Here is a 12935-nt window from a genome sequence, read left to right on the forward strand (position 1 = left end):
GCAGGCGATGCTACTTGCCAACCTGGTGTTCACTTGGCATTCCCCTTAGAACAGCGGTTCTCAACCTGTGGGTCGCGACCCCTTCGGCGGTCGAATGACCCTTTCACGGGGTCGCCTAAGACCATCCTGCATATCAGATATTTACATGACGATTCATAACAGTAGCAACATTACAGTTATGAAGTAGCAACGAAAATAATTTTGTGGTTGGGGGTCACCACAACATAAGGAGCTGTATTTAAAGGGGCAGAAGGTTGAGAACCACTGCCTTAGAAGAAGGGAAAAGTGTCTCGCTCCCAGCCGTGTGGGACTAAATTACTTCTGTTTGCAGAAGTGAGGCCTCGTGGAGGCTGTCTCGCTCTCGTATCCTGGCACATGGTCACAGCGCCCAGCCTGCAGGCTTCCGGGCATGTGTGCTAAAGGCCCCTTGGAAGGCCCTCGCCTCTGAGTCGCAGGCTGACTGTGTTGTATTTCCTAAAGAGACGACATTCCTTTTCCTCTTGTTCCCAGTTCTCCTGTTTCCAACTTCATTCAGAACCTCCAATCCTAGCAGCCTCCTTGCTGCCTCTCTCGGCTGAAATGTGGGCGAAAGGAGCCATTAGAAGGACAGATGAATCAGAGCTCCTAAAACAGTGTTCCATGTTGTTGACAAAGGCTGTTTCATCTCGGTGCCTTAGTTGGGGCTACAGCAGGGCCACGCGGCTCCTCTCTGAAGACCAACAGTGCACAGAGCATTTGGTGGCCTGCGTGACTCTGAGCAACATCAGTGGAGACGGTCGGGGTCTAGTGGCGACCACTGGGGAACGGACAGAGCGATTCACCCCCGGCAGTCATTCTCTCCGAAGCTAAGACCCTGTCAAATCCCAGCGTTGCCACGTCTCTGAATCTCCAGGTTCTCTCTCCGTTCAGGCCTGGAGCTGTGGGAGGCCGCAGATGGCTGTCCAGAGAAGGAGAGGGAATCTGGCCTCTGACCACCTGAAGGCAGAGGGACTTTTGGTGGGAGGTTTCAGATTTAAGGAAGAAGCGGCGAACGGGCTCATTGCGGCTGACGGCTGACGTGGGTGCGCGGCTCGGGCTCGGGACACGCGGCCCGGTCCCCGCACCTGTCCCTGCTCCCCTGCTGGCCTGGAGCCGCGGCGGGAGAAGCCCGGGGGTTACTTGGCTGATTTATGTATGTTCCTGTCTGTCAAGGCGCCGGCTGCCTTTCAAACGCCCCGTTAAGATGAGCAGACCCGCCGGGGAGGCGTGGGAAGGCCTGACGCCTATGACAGATGACAGGCCACCCTTCTGCACGCGTGCGCTCCCCCCCTTCCGCGCCTCGCAATGGGCGGGGTGAACTCGCAGCGGTACCCCTCGCCTTGCTGGCCCAGGCCATTTACTTGTTACATGTCATCAGTTCATGGCCATCGTTTCCATCCAGGAAAGTACTGAGTGACCAAGCACACAAGGTCCCCGCCCCCTTTGTGGAACCCTGTGCCGTGCGCTCTCTACCGCATCGTCTGTGAGAACCAGAACGCGCCATCTCATGGGATCTCCCCTGAGGACACGCGAGACCCGCCTGCACCTCCTTTGTATTTTTGTTCCTGAGTTCGGAGGGTCATCGGTTTGGAGTAAAACTCGCTGACGGCTTGCAGATGGGCGAACACATCCGTGTGCCCGGAGGGTAGCGTCCAGCCCGCGGCTCCAAGCCCAGGACCCTCCGACCCTCCCCTGGGCGTCTGGGCGCCTCCTGGGAGTCCTGTCGTGGGTCATTGAGGTCAGGAGTGGAGCCCATGCCATGACAGCAGCGCCCTCATGAAGAGACACCAGAGAGTGTGTGTCTGTCTGTCTCTCTCTCTCTCTCTCATCTTGACCATTCTGCACCCAGAACTAAGAAAATAGATGGTTGTTTAAGGCCCACGATCCGGCCTCTGTACAGAGGCTTTTGCTCAGATGGGATCTTTCTGGGCTTCGGCCGCCTTGTTTGTTCTGGATACATAAGTGTGAACCACCCGTAACACAGTCTCTTAGCTCCTTGCTGTGTCTCTTACCTTCCGTGAGCTCCGACCCCCTCTCCCTGACATCTGGGTGATCTGCCCCATGTCTCCCGAGTTTATTACAGTAAGTCTTTTGGGCCTTTTATTTGGGGGGGGGGGGGGACCAATAAATGTTTTCTCTGACCCACATTCCTGATCTCCATCCTCCTCTGCTGCTTTTGTTCAGGACATCCGTCCTGGGTGCAGGCCTCACGTGCCCAGAAGGGCCTGCACACAGGACGCAGATGAGGTATTAGCGGAACAAAGGGGCGAGCGGAGGGCACAGGCATCAGAGGAGCCCACCCCCTGGGAAGACGCCCCTGGCACTCCCCGACCTTGTGGCAGAGCCTCCGCATTTCCAGGAGGGGCCAAATTCAAGTGTGTAAACATCAGCAACGAATTAAAAGGGGTTTAAAAGGGCGTCTCTGAGCCAACCGCATTCCACTAGGTCAGCCTCTGGAGGCCAGTGTAGACCCCGGCTACTCTCCCCTTAGTGACAGCCTCAGGGCTGCGGTCGCTAGGCAACAGTCCTCCTGGTGGTTCATAGAAATATCCTCAGGTGCTGTGGAGGTCAGGCCGAGGGGAGACCAGCTCATGGGGGATCCTGTCCCGTGTCTTTCTCCAACTCATGAGGGATCCTGTCCCATGTTTGGCAAACAGCTCCAGGCACAGAGAACCTCTGTCCAGCAGCTGAGTAGGGCTCCCCGAAGAGCAGACATGGGTTGACTGCCCAACGGGCTCTGTCCCGGGACCAGTGTGACTGTATTGAATAGTGGATGCGCCTGGAGCTGTGGGGGCAGCCGGCACCGGTCACGGGAACCACAGCACCAACGCTAGCGTTTTCCTAGACACTCGGATTTCCCTCGCCCAGTGCTTTCTCCACCGCGATGAGCGCTACTGAGTGTCTTTCTCCTGAGCGGGGCTGTGAGACGACATCGCAGCCGGGCCTCAGGCAGTGCTGTCGCTGGGGCTGGTTCCATGGCTGGGCTCCTGTTAGCTCTGCATTCTGCTTGGGTTTCCCTGTGGGTGGTTGGACCCCTGTTGCTGGGGCGTGGCTCACACTTCCTTCCCTGTTTCTAAGGCCTCAGGCCAGGTGGTGGGAGCTGCGTCAGAGAACTGGCAGGTGTGGGGAGACGGGCAAGAAAAATGAAAACTAAAACCTTGTTCAATGTTCTCCAACAGAAAAAGAATGAGCAGTTGTTTTTTAATCCGAGGTTTTTTATGGTATAATCATTGTCTCCTTTATTAACACACTTTATCTCTCTTCTGCTATGAGGTGGGAAACTCCTATACCTTCTCTTATCTCACACTGACGGTCATTAACACACAGACCTGCCTGGGCTCCTAGTCACTGCAGAACCGCCGCCAGAGCTTCCCTGGCTCCCTGTGTGCTGCCAATCATAAAATGTGCTACTTATTATTGTTGTTATCAGTGTTAATACCTGCTTTTATTTTGTTGATATATTCAAAACCACTTGGCTGGATCTTAAGAAAATATTCAATGAAAAATTCTGCCCCCAGCCTGCCCCTTGCGTGGCTCTTCACCCCGCTCCCCTGCCCCCTCCCCGCTTTCCTTCCCTGGGTGGGGGTGGGGGAGGTTCCCTCACATTGAGAAGAAATTCTGATAAGATTTTTTAACAATTTCATCAAAAATCTAAAATAAAACATGTACTTACCTAGTCACATGGCTTTCTTGCCTTGAGTTAAGTTGTGAATCGTTGAGGGGTTTTGTTTTTGCTGTCAGCATTTTCTCATGTCTCAGTCAGATGGGAAAGTCTCTACAGCCGTGTAGACATACCAGTTAGAATGCTCCCTCACATGTGAATTACGTTGCTCTATAGTTAATGAATTTTAGTTACATAAAATTACAACTCGGGGCTTTAAACGCCATTTTACCTTATAAAATGGTAGCTGTGCTCATTTTTCCTCTGCAACTTCCTTTTCTTGAAGCAGATCCCACGCCCAAGCCTGTGTGATTTCGGAATCCTTACCCCGACCCTCCCACGCTGCTGACCCGAGGGACCTGCCAATCCCCGCCTGTCCTAGGGGACTTCGTGGCCCTTAAGTGAGCCTGGCCCCCCGCACAGAAGTGCCTGCATGGCAGGTGGCAGTTGCCCTGTGCCCCACAAATCATCATGTCCCTCCTGAGCCCCCCAAAGAGCTGGCCAGCATTTTATGTACAGGGGACGCCCTGACGAGGTGGCGAATGGAGCTGTCCACTCACTGGCTTCCTCTGTTCTTGTCACTGGAATAAATTCTGGGACGTAGGCTTTGCTTTTCAGTTTTGACAAATGCAGATCTTCCCACTGAGGAACAAAGAGCCAGTTCATTCTTTCTAAACAGAGTGGTCACTCACGGATGGAAATCAGTGTCCTTGTGTGGCTTTATGTCAACAGTGTCAGAGGCAGAAATGCCATCAGGAGGGAATTATCAAACCAGTCCGAGTTACGGGACCATGAAGAGTCCTGAAATGATTTCAGTTTACGTTTTAGGAGGAAAGAGTTAACAGTCTGTAACTCTTTCCTCCCCCTGTTTTGACCCTGACCGACCTCCTCCTAAATATGGGTGATGGGTTCACTGGATAGAAAATAAATGAGGCTCCCGCAGGGCTCGCTGTGTCCCGATGGCCGCGCCTGCGGGGAGGCCTCTGCATGGTTTACGGTGTGAGTAATCCTGCAACCCCTCCATCTGTGGGCTTCGGCTGCAGGGTGGGATCACCGTTACATCAGCACGAAAGAGACCCCCAAACCCACGGAACTCGTCCTTCCGGGCAGCGAGCACATCCCATCCCGGGGACAGGGCCCGGAAGCCCATCTGCGCTGGGGTCCCGGTTACTTACAGAGGATGCCGCGTGCCCCCGGTCCTTGGAACATCGTTCCTAGGGCCTGTGTTGGACGCGGGGCCGCTGGCCGCTGTGGGCGCCTGTGATCATGCCGCTCGCACAGCGTTGCACTCTTTCTGCAGGTTCCGGGAGGCAGGTAGCTCGTGAGTTCTTAGCACCGTTTCGGAGGGAACTTACGCTCTGGTGCTGACCGGAGTCGTGGGAAACGTGGAGGTGGACACTGCGCTTCGCGCTCAGTCTGTATCAATGGCCCTTGGGGAACTCATTTATTTTGCAATTACTCAGCGCGCAGGGGACTCTGCACTGTGACACCGGTCAGCTTCGCTCGGGTCCTTCTCTGTCATGGCTTCCCCTGAAATGCTGTGTGAGCTGCTGGAAGTAGGGGCACGTCCTCAGGGGGAGACCTGCCCGGATAAGAGTCTGACACCGTGGTGGGTTCGGAACCTCGCCTTCCCACTCCGTGCTCTTTGGCGCTCTCTCTCTCTCGTGTTGGATGGTATGAAAGGAGTGTGGCTCACGAAAAATACAAAATCTCCAATACAAAAAAGACAGAAGGTACTATTTAAAATGAGTACCTGGTGGGGGGGAGGGGATGTGATTTATTTATGGGGGCTTGTCGGACATACGGGGTGTCCCAAAAATATGCATGCACACTTTGAATAAGTATAGAGGCAGTGCTTATTAAAATACATGCCATTTTCAAAATGTAATCGGACCAGCTGCTAAGGGTGTACACATCTTTTTTGGGGACATCCTGTATTTATATGGCTTGTAGTTAATAGTTATGCATAATGAATGCCAGGAATGAATAAAAATTGTTTTCTAGAATAATCCTACTACCCAGTGTTAGGATAACAAGAAAGGTCTGAGACAGAGTTTACCACGACGTGTGTGTCTTTTGGGGCCCAGAACCTGAAACTTATGGAATGAGTGCATGAGAAGGAAGGTATAAAACATACAGAACCAGTCTGTGAGGAATTCTCACACATGTATAGTGAGCATATGAAAGAAGTCTGACAGAATTCTCCCTAGATTTTAAAGGATCTAAAACCTTAAAAATACTTACCAATAGCAAGATGCAATTTTGAAACATCTCTAAGCTATTGATAATGAAAATATTTTAAATCTAATATGCTAGGGGAAAAACTCACTCTTTCTATAGAAATTAAATTATAAAAATTCCTATGAAGAGGCATTCAGAAATGGCAGTCAAAAAATAAGCATGTGGAGTAGTCCTTCAGAGAATTAGTAAAAACATGGATATTTTCCAGGACTTTCTGATTATTTTTGGTGTTGGCCCATTTCATAAATGAATACTTTCCTGTAGTATCTGACTCATTTTAAATAGTACCTTCTGTCTTTTTTGTATTGGAGATTTTGTATTTTTCATAGAGAAAGACCAAATTTTATGGACATCTGGCCCAGAATCCACCCATGCAGTGAAGTCAGTATTATTTTTCATGGTCTATGCATGAATAACTTATACATAGAATATGCTTTTTCTATTCCACTGAGCTTCCTTTTGTCTAGATTAAATCAATAATAAGGGAGAAAAAAATCCGATTCTAAGCAGAAGGCTGTAGCCATACATAAAATGTGTAGGAAATAGTTCTATTGAGTGCCAAATTCGAGGCTATTTTGTTTAAATGGACAGCTCTCCCAGCATAGATCAATATGCACAATAGTCTCTCTCATTGTTATTCATTTATTAAATTGTCTGAGGTAGGGAACCCCTCTTCATTAACAATATTATTTCAGGAGTGATTTAGAGACTCTGTTAAAAAAAAAAGTTCTGAAAATACTTTTAATGCTGAAATTATTAATAAGTTAGAGACCTTGCAAAATGTTTAACTATGAGAAGTACCTTTGTTGAAACTTTAAATGTAACCTATTTTTATTTTGCAAATAGAGTATTACCATGTGGTGATACCATGTGGTGATACCATGTGGTGATCTGTTTTAGACCAGTGGAGATTTAAACAACTTTTCTGAGAAGGATAATATTGTTCTTCAAAAGTGTAAAACAATTCTAACCTGGCTGGTCAGCACACAGAACTGAAAGCCTTTCCTGCAGAAAGCGATATGGAACCTATTTAAGAAAGAGAATGACCAGCCCAGGTAGACAAGACTTGAGTTTATTTATACGATTCATATCTCCCTTCTCCAAAGGACATTTACAAACTTAATTTCAAAAATAAAAGAACTTCTGAAGGACACACGTTCACGTTTTCATGTCAACATTACAGGTATGCACTTTTGTGATAAATTATCGGCTGGAAAGGGTCCAGTGGAATCTGGCATCAATTAACTTAACACTTCATATAAGCAATAATAAAACATTTATTTTCAAGTCTGACATATATTACTTAAAATAGATACAAAGTTCAATTTGTAATTTTTAAATTTTACTGCTATTTCAAGCTACCTGAAAGGAAATACCTTAGTGGGGAAAAAAAGTTTTGATTGTTTTTCATAAGTATGAATTTTAAAACAAGCACTATTAGTAACAGTCCACCATATGTACTTTAGCAGTTAGGTAGGTCTGATAATGACTGATATTACCTTGAAAGCAAAGAAAGAATATTTGTTGGGCAGGTGCAGGTAAAATAGTTTTTGGAGACTCTTATCATATGCATCCTAGAATCCAATTCAAGAAGTTGATTTGTTTTGAAAAGTATAACATTGGACATATTCATAAATAATTGCTTAGCTTCCCACTTTGAATATTAACCTGGGTAGCACACCGAAGACAAGAGGTGAAAAAAGGTAGAAACAAAATTGTACATCTGATTGATGGAGGCATCCGTGTGTTTTTAAATAGCTCCTCGTACGCATTTTCCTGTCCGAAAATAGAAACTTGCTTGTTTTCCATGTATGTACAAGTAGCCTGTGAGATCCTGGACTCTGGAAAGAAAAAAAAAGTTGAGGTATAGCACTGAATAAAGCATCCAAATGCGTCTATTTGGCTGAAATTCGTCCACGTTACTGTCAGCAGAGAAGTTGATGGACGTGCGCCTTGGAAGTCTTCGGGTGTTGGCACCTCTGAGAAATTGGTCGTCGGCATCGAATAACTGAACCCCTCAACGGCAATATATACAAAGGCATTTTATTGCTCATCGAAGACAGGGAATTAGAGCCATCAGAAATGACAACTTTATTTTTTTCATAATAATATATTTATTGCCATCGTAGTTCTGCGATTGTCGTAAAATTCGAGCCAGATGGAATTCAGACACACGCGCAAGTTTTGGACACGGACACAGATAACAGCATAGAACTGTACACAAAATAATTACAATTTATTCAACACACTGTTTTAGCACATCCTTCACGGATGGGAATGAGCACCATATCTTTTATGAATATATATTTTTCTCTCTCTTTTTTTTCTACAGCACCAAAGAGATCCAAATAGGAAAAGGGGAGGTGAAAATTGGGTATCAAGAATAAGGCTTGTTTCCATCTCAGCCACACTATCTTTTTTTCTTTTTTTAAATTATTTTCAAAGCTTTTGCCATGTGATTCTGCCCTCACTGATGAGGGCGTCAGTACTTCCTAACTGGTACATGTATACGTGACGAGTTGGTTTCTATGCCATCCTTACTCAAAACTCGCATGTGGCATCAAATGGGTGGGTGGCACCAAGGTATGTTTCCTGTCGATTTCACATGTTATTCGTCCTAATCTCAGCCAAGAAAACAGACAGGGCCAACTTCGAATCCAAACTTCTGATTCTGATCACCAAAGTCATTAATCATGACATCAATGATAGGGACTTGGTCAATTCTCGGTGTGTTGATTTCAATCACAGTCTTTTCGTAGCCTTTTCTGGACTGTAAAGTTAAGCAGAAATTGGACAAGTTATGCAATCATTTTATAGCTTTAACACAGATGTTATTTTTTTCCTTAAGCTTCTGAAGCGAGATAGGAAGATAAGAAAGGAGAGTGGAAGCACAAATTTATTATTATCGATGTCATAAGCGCTTCTTGTGATCACTTATGTCATATGTGGTTTTAAATATTGAATGCTGACACCTCCATTTAGCCATAATTACCCAACTATAATACTCTAACATATTGCACAGTTGAAGAGAATCTTACTGAATTGATAAATACCATTTAATAGGAAAACTAATGTTGGTATTGGGTTATACGCCTACATAAATAATACATCCTTATGAGTAGAATCATAATTAAAGTAGACATAGGAATTAAATGCAAGAGGTGAAAGCACCGGTGTGTCTGAATTCTGTGAGTAGCGATCGGCACGTTTCTCCTGGCGAACCCAAAGCACCTACTCCCTCCTCTCCGTGAGCTGCAGGTAGTTCCTGTCCTTCAACTGGGGCACCTGCTCACTGCTAACGGTGACTTATCTCCAGGATCAGCTAAAACGGGGCTTTTGGGGCGCCCTGTGGGCCATTTTCTTGTATGGAATTCCCAGTGTGTGGAAAAGACACTTCCAGAGCAGAAAAATAAGGCAAATAACAGTGGCGTCTACACTGGTGTCATGTAGTGCCAACCACCAAGCCCTCATCGACAAAATACAGGGCTGAGAAGCATCTGCGGTATAAACTCTGAGTCCTTGATCTGTCATTTCCAAACCATGGATTAAGGAGGGCAACAAAATAAGGTTTTGGTGGTGGTGTTTTTTTTCATTTCAAGAAGAACTAGCTGCAATATTATTCAGATATCAAGAATAACTCCATAAAAATAACCCACGACCCAAGATTACCTTCTGTTGTGGCTTTAAAAATGTCTACCTGCCCGCCTGGCCTGGCTCCGTGGTGGAGCGTTGACCTGTGAACAAGAGGTCATGGCTGGATTCCAGGTCAGGGCACATGCCTGGGTGGTGGGCTCCATCCCCAGGACGGGGTGTGCAGGAGGCCGCACATCAATGATTTCCTCTCTCTCTCTCTCCGTCCTGCGTGCCTATCAGAGGTTTCTAATGTACTGTATCTCAACATGTCAGTGATTAGCAGCGAATCCTAACAACGGCCTTGCCTATGGGACATGGGACTTGGGGCCACACGGAGGGCCGTGTGCCGCCTGTGCCCGGGGCCATGGAGCTGAGACTCACCGCGCAGCCGTCGTGCAGCGCCCTGATGTACGGGCTGTTCTCGTGGGACATCTCCTCGTCATTGGACCCCAGGAACCGGAGCGCTTTGCCGTACCCGCCCGTGGCCGCGTCGTACCAGGCCGCGGACTGGTGGCAGTGGTAGGTGAAGTTCTGCCGCGCGGACGCCGTCAGCAGCTTCAGGAAGGTCATCTGCACCATGTTGATGGCATTGCCTTCCATGTCCAGATAGGAAAGCTGGGAACAGAAACGCCAAAGACACGTCAAGACTCTGCTCCTCTTCTCGGTCCTAAAGGGATAAATCCCCGTGGACAGGGACCCGGGGAGCCGGGAGCTCAGAGCCATTTTCCTTTAAGGAAAGTGTGCGCTGAGGGTCAGGGGACCCGGAGCCAGGATCTGAAGCAACCGGGCTGTGTTCCCACCTGAGCTGCTGTGAGCACTGCTGATCTTTGGAAAAAATCACTTTATTTTTATGCTTCAGTTTCTTCATCAGAAAAAATTTTTGTTTCCAAATAGCCTTTCCTTGCATTTGTGTGTTTTCTAATAGTAAAACAGTGAAAACTGAGGTGTCTCAGTGCTACGTAAAGTGAACTATGTTTATGTTGTTTGATGTCGCCGACTCCTTTCAAAATGTCATAGGATTGCAACTGGAAGCAAATTATTACATCTGTTCCTGCAGCTTCCATGGCGGCCATGGTCTCCTAAGGCAGTTCCGGTCTTTACTGTTCAGCTCAGACCCGCCCGCTGGTCCATTCTCAGCCGATGGACTTGCTCATCCTTGTACCACCAGGCACAGTGCCTGGGACGGCGCAAGGGAAGGTGTTGTCAGTAAATACTTGCTTTGGATTTAGTAAGAAAAATAGTTTTAATTGCAAAGTCTTAAAAACTGTCTCTTTGACCAAAGTTATAAATTGTGTTATGGGGGATAATCAACAGAGCTGGGCTCAGCTGAGACGTATAAACTTAGATTTTTAGAAAAAATTAAATTCACCCAGATTATACTGAAATGAAATCTTATGGAAGTGAAGAACACAAAATGAAATTGTCAGAATCAAAGATACTGAGTAGATATATTCCATCTGATGTTTCTAACATAAACCATTTTAATGATTTCTATCTTAGCTAATAAAATGTATATCTTATTATTTTAGCAAATTTAATATATCTGCATTTCTTTTGATAGAAAATTTTAGATTTCTCTAAAGTCTACACCACAGTAGTGTAAGAGCCATCGGTCCTGCTTCGTATAATCTAGACTAGCACCGTCAGTGTCAAGAGAAAGGAAATTTGAGCCTCATTTACGAAGCTCTAGAGCAGTGGTTCTCAACCTTCCTAATGCCTCGACCCTTTAATACAGTTCCTCATGTTGTGGTGACCCCCAACCACAAAATTATTTTCGTTGCTACTTCATAACTATAATTTTGCTACTGTTATGAATCGTCATGTAAATATCTGATATGCAGGATGTATTTTCATTGTTACAAATTGAACATAATTAAAGCATAGTGATTAATCACAAAAACAATATGTAATTATATATGTGTTTTCCAGTGGTCTTAGGCGACCCCTGTGAAAGGGTCGTTCGACCCCCAAAGGGGTTGCGACCCACAGGTTGAGAACCGCTGCTCTAGAGAAACCATTGCATGTTGAGGTAACAACATACCAGTTTTCCTCTCTTAAATTCACTGAACCAGCTTCCCGGCTTCTCCTTTGGCCACGATGAAATTCTCACCTGTTGCGAAAGAGCAGGGAAATCAGACAGTCGGTAAATACCATGAACAATAATAGTGTGTACACATCAGTAATTTTCAGTAGGAGTGAGATGCTAAAGGGCCAACTTGGAGATGGATCCTGGGAATTCCCATTTAGTGAGGACGAGTCATTTTCTTGGTTCCCTTTCATTGCTCAGAAGGGGAAAGAATCTGGTAAAGGCGAGCGGAAGGCTGCAGGGAACACAGCTGGGACGCCCAGCTCACCCCTTGCCATGGATGCCCTCCCAGCGCCATGTGCCATCAGCCGCCTGGCGGGTGCCATAGCCAAGGTCGAGCCCTGAAAGTCCCCCGCCAGCAACTGAGGCGGATGTGACAGGAAGTCGCTGGCGGGAAGCGAGCCTGGCCATGCCCTGCTGGGAAGAATGGCCCGAGTCTCATGGATCTGCGTGGGTCGTTTTGCTTTGCAAAGAGGAGCGGCATATACAGCTCGCCAAGGGAACGGTAGGGAACTGAGGTCATCGGTGTAAGGGGCGCGTTTTCCTCTTTGCCACAGGGCTTGGGGCTCCAGGAGCTCTGTGATGCTTCGCCGCGTGCCGTGCAGGTGGGAAATGGTGGGAAAGGGAGTTTGCTTTGTCTCCTGCCCCTACTCCCCACGCTGCACATAAAGCCGCTTGTTTTGACTTAGGGAGTTTCTGTAACTGAGACCCATGCCATTTCCTAAGAAAAATGTGGTTTATTCAAAAGCCATAAAGGCAACATTTCCCACCTGTATTGTGTTTGGAGACTATAGTTATGCCAGTGAAAAATCTTTCATTATATTAATAATTAGCCGTTAGCTTTAAAGATAGAACTCAAATGTACTGATACTGCTAGGTGAAAACCAAGAAATGAGTTTGGCCCTAGCCGGTCTGGCTCAGTGGATAGAGCGTTGGCCTGTGGACTGAAGGGTCCAGGGTTTGATTCTGGTCAAGGGCACGTATCTCAGTTGCGGGCTATTCTCCAGCCTGGGTGCTGGTTGGGGTTCATGCAGGAAGCAACCAATTGATGTGTTCCTCTCTGTCTTTCCCTCTCTCTTCTACTCTCTCTGAAAATCAATGAGAAAATATCCTCGGTTGAGGACAAAAAAAAAGAAATGGGTTTGAAGAGACTAAACATTTCAAAAGCATGCATGTGTGGAGAATACTCTTCTTTTATGTGAAAAGGTAATTCTTTATGAAGCTATATTTCCAACATAATACACAGCTGTGAGTTCTACCACGTGGTGGGTGGCGTGAAGACTGCTACACATGCAC

General features: G+C 46.9%; 1 protein-coding gene across 5 annotated transcripts in view; it reads right to left on the minus strand.

The window, feature by feature from the left end:
• Window positions 1–6995: 6995 nt before the first annotated feature.
• Window positions 6996–12935, minus strand: part of COL11A1 (collagen type XI alpha 1 chain) — a 180131-nt gene continuing 174191 nt past the window's right edge. For all 5 annotated transcript variants that reach the window (XM_070396042.1, XM_070396043.1, XM_070396045.1 and 2 more), the window contains 3 exons: window positions 11595–11663; window positions 9935–10168; window positions 6996–8690 (listed from right to left, as the gene is read on the minus strand). In XM_070396042.1, coding sequence (XP_070252143.1) covers window positions 8544–8690; window positions 9935–10168; window positions 11595–11663 — 450 coding nt within the window. In that variant the 3' untranslated portion in view covers window positions 6996–8543. The remainder of the gene's footprint in view (window positions 8691–9934; window positions 10169–11594; window positions 11664–12935) is intronic.

This window comes from Myotis yumanensis, unplaced genomic scaffold (assembly GCF_028538775.1).
Source record: "Myotis yumanensis isolate MYYU_CA2020_CCGP unplaced genomic scaffold, mMyoYum1.0.hap1 SCAF_17, whole genome shotgun sequence".
NCBI lineage: Eukaryota > Metazoa > Chordata > Mammalia > Chiroptera > Vespertilionidae > Myotis > Myotis yumanensis.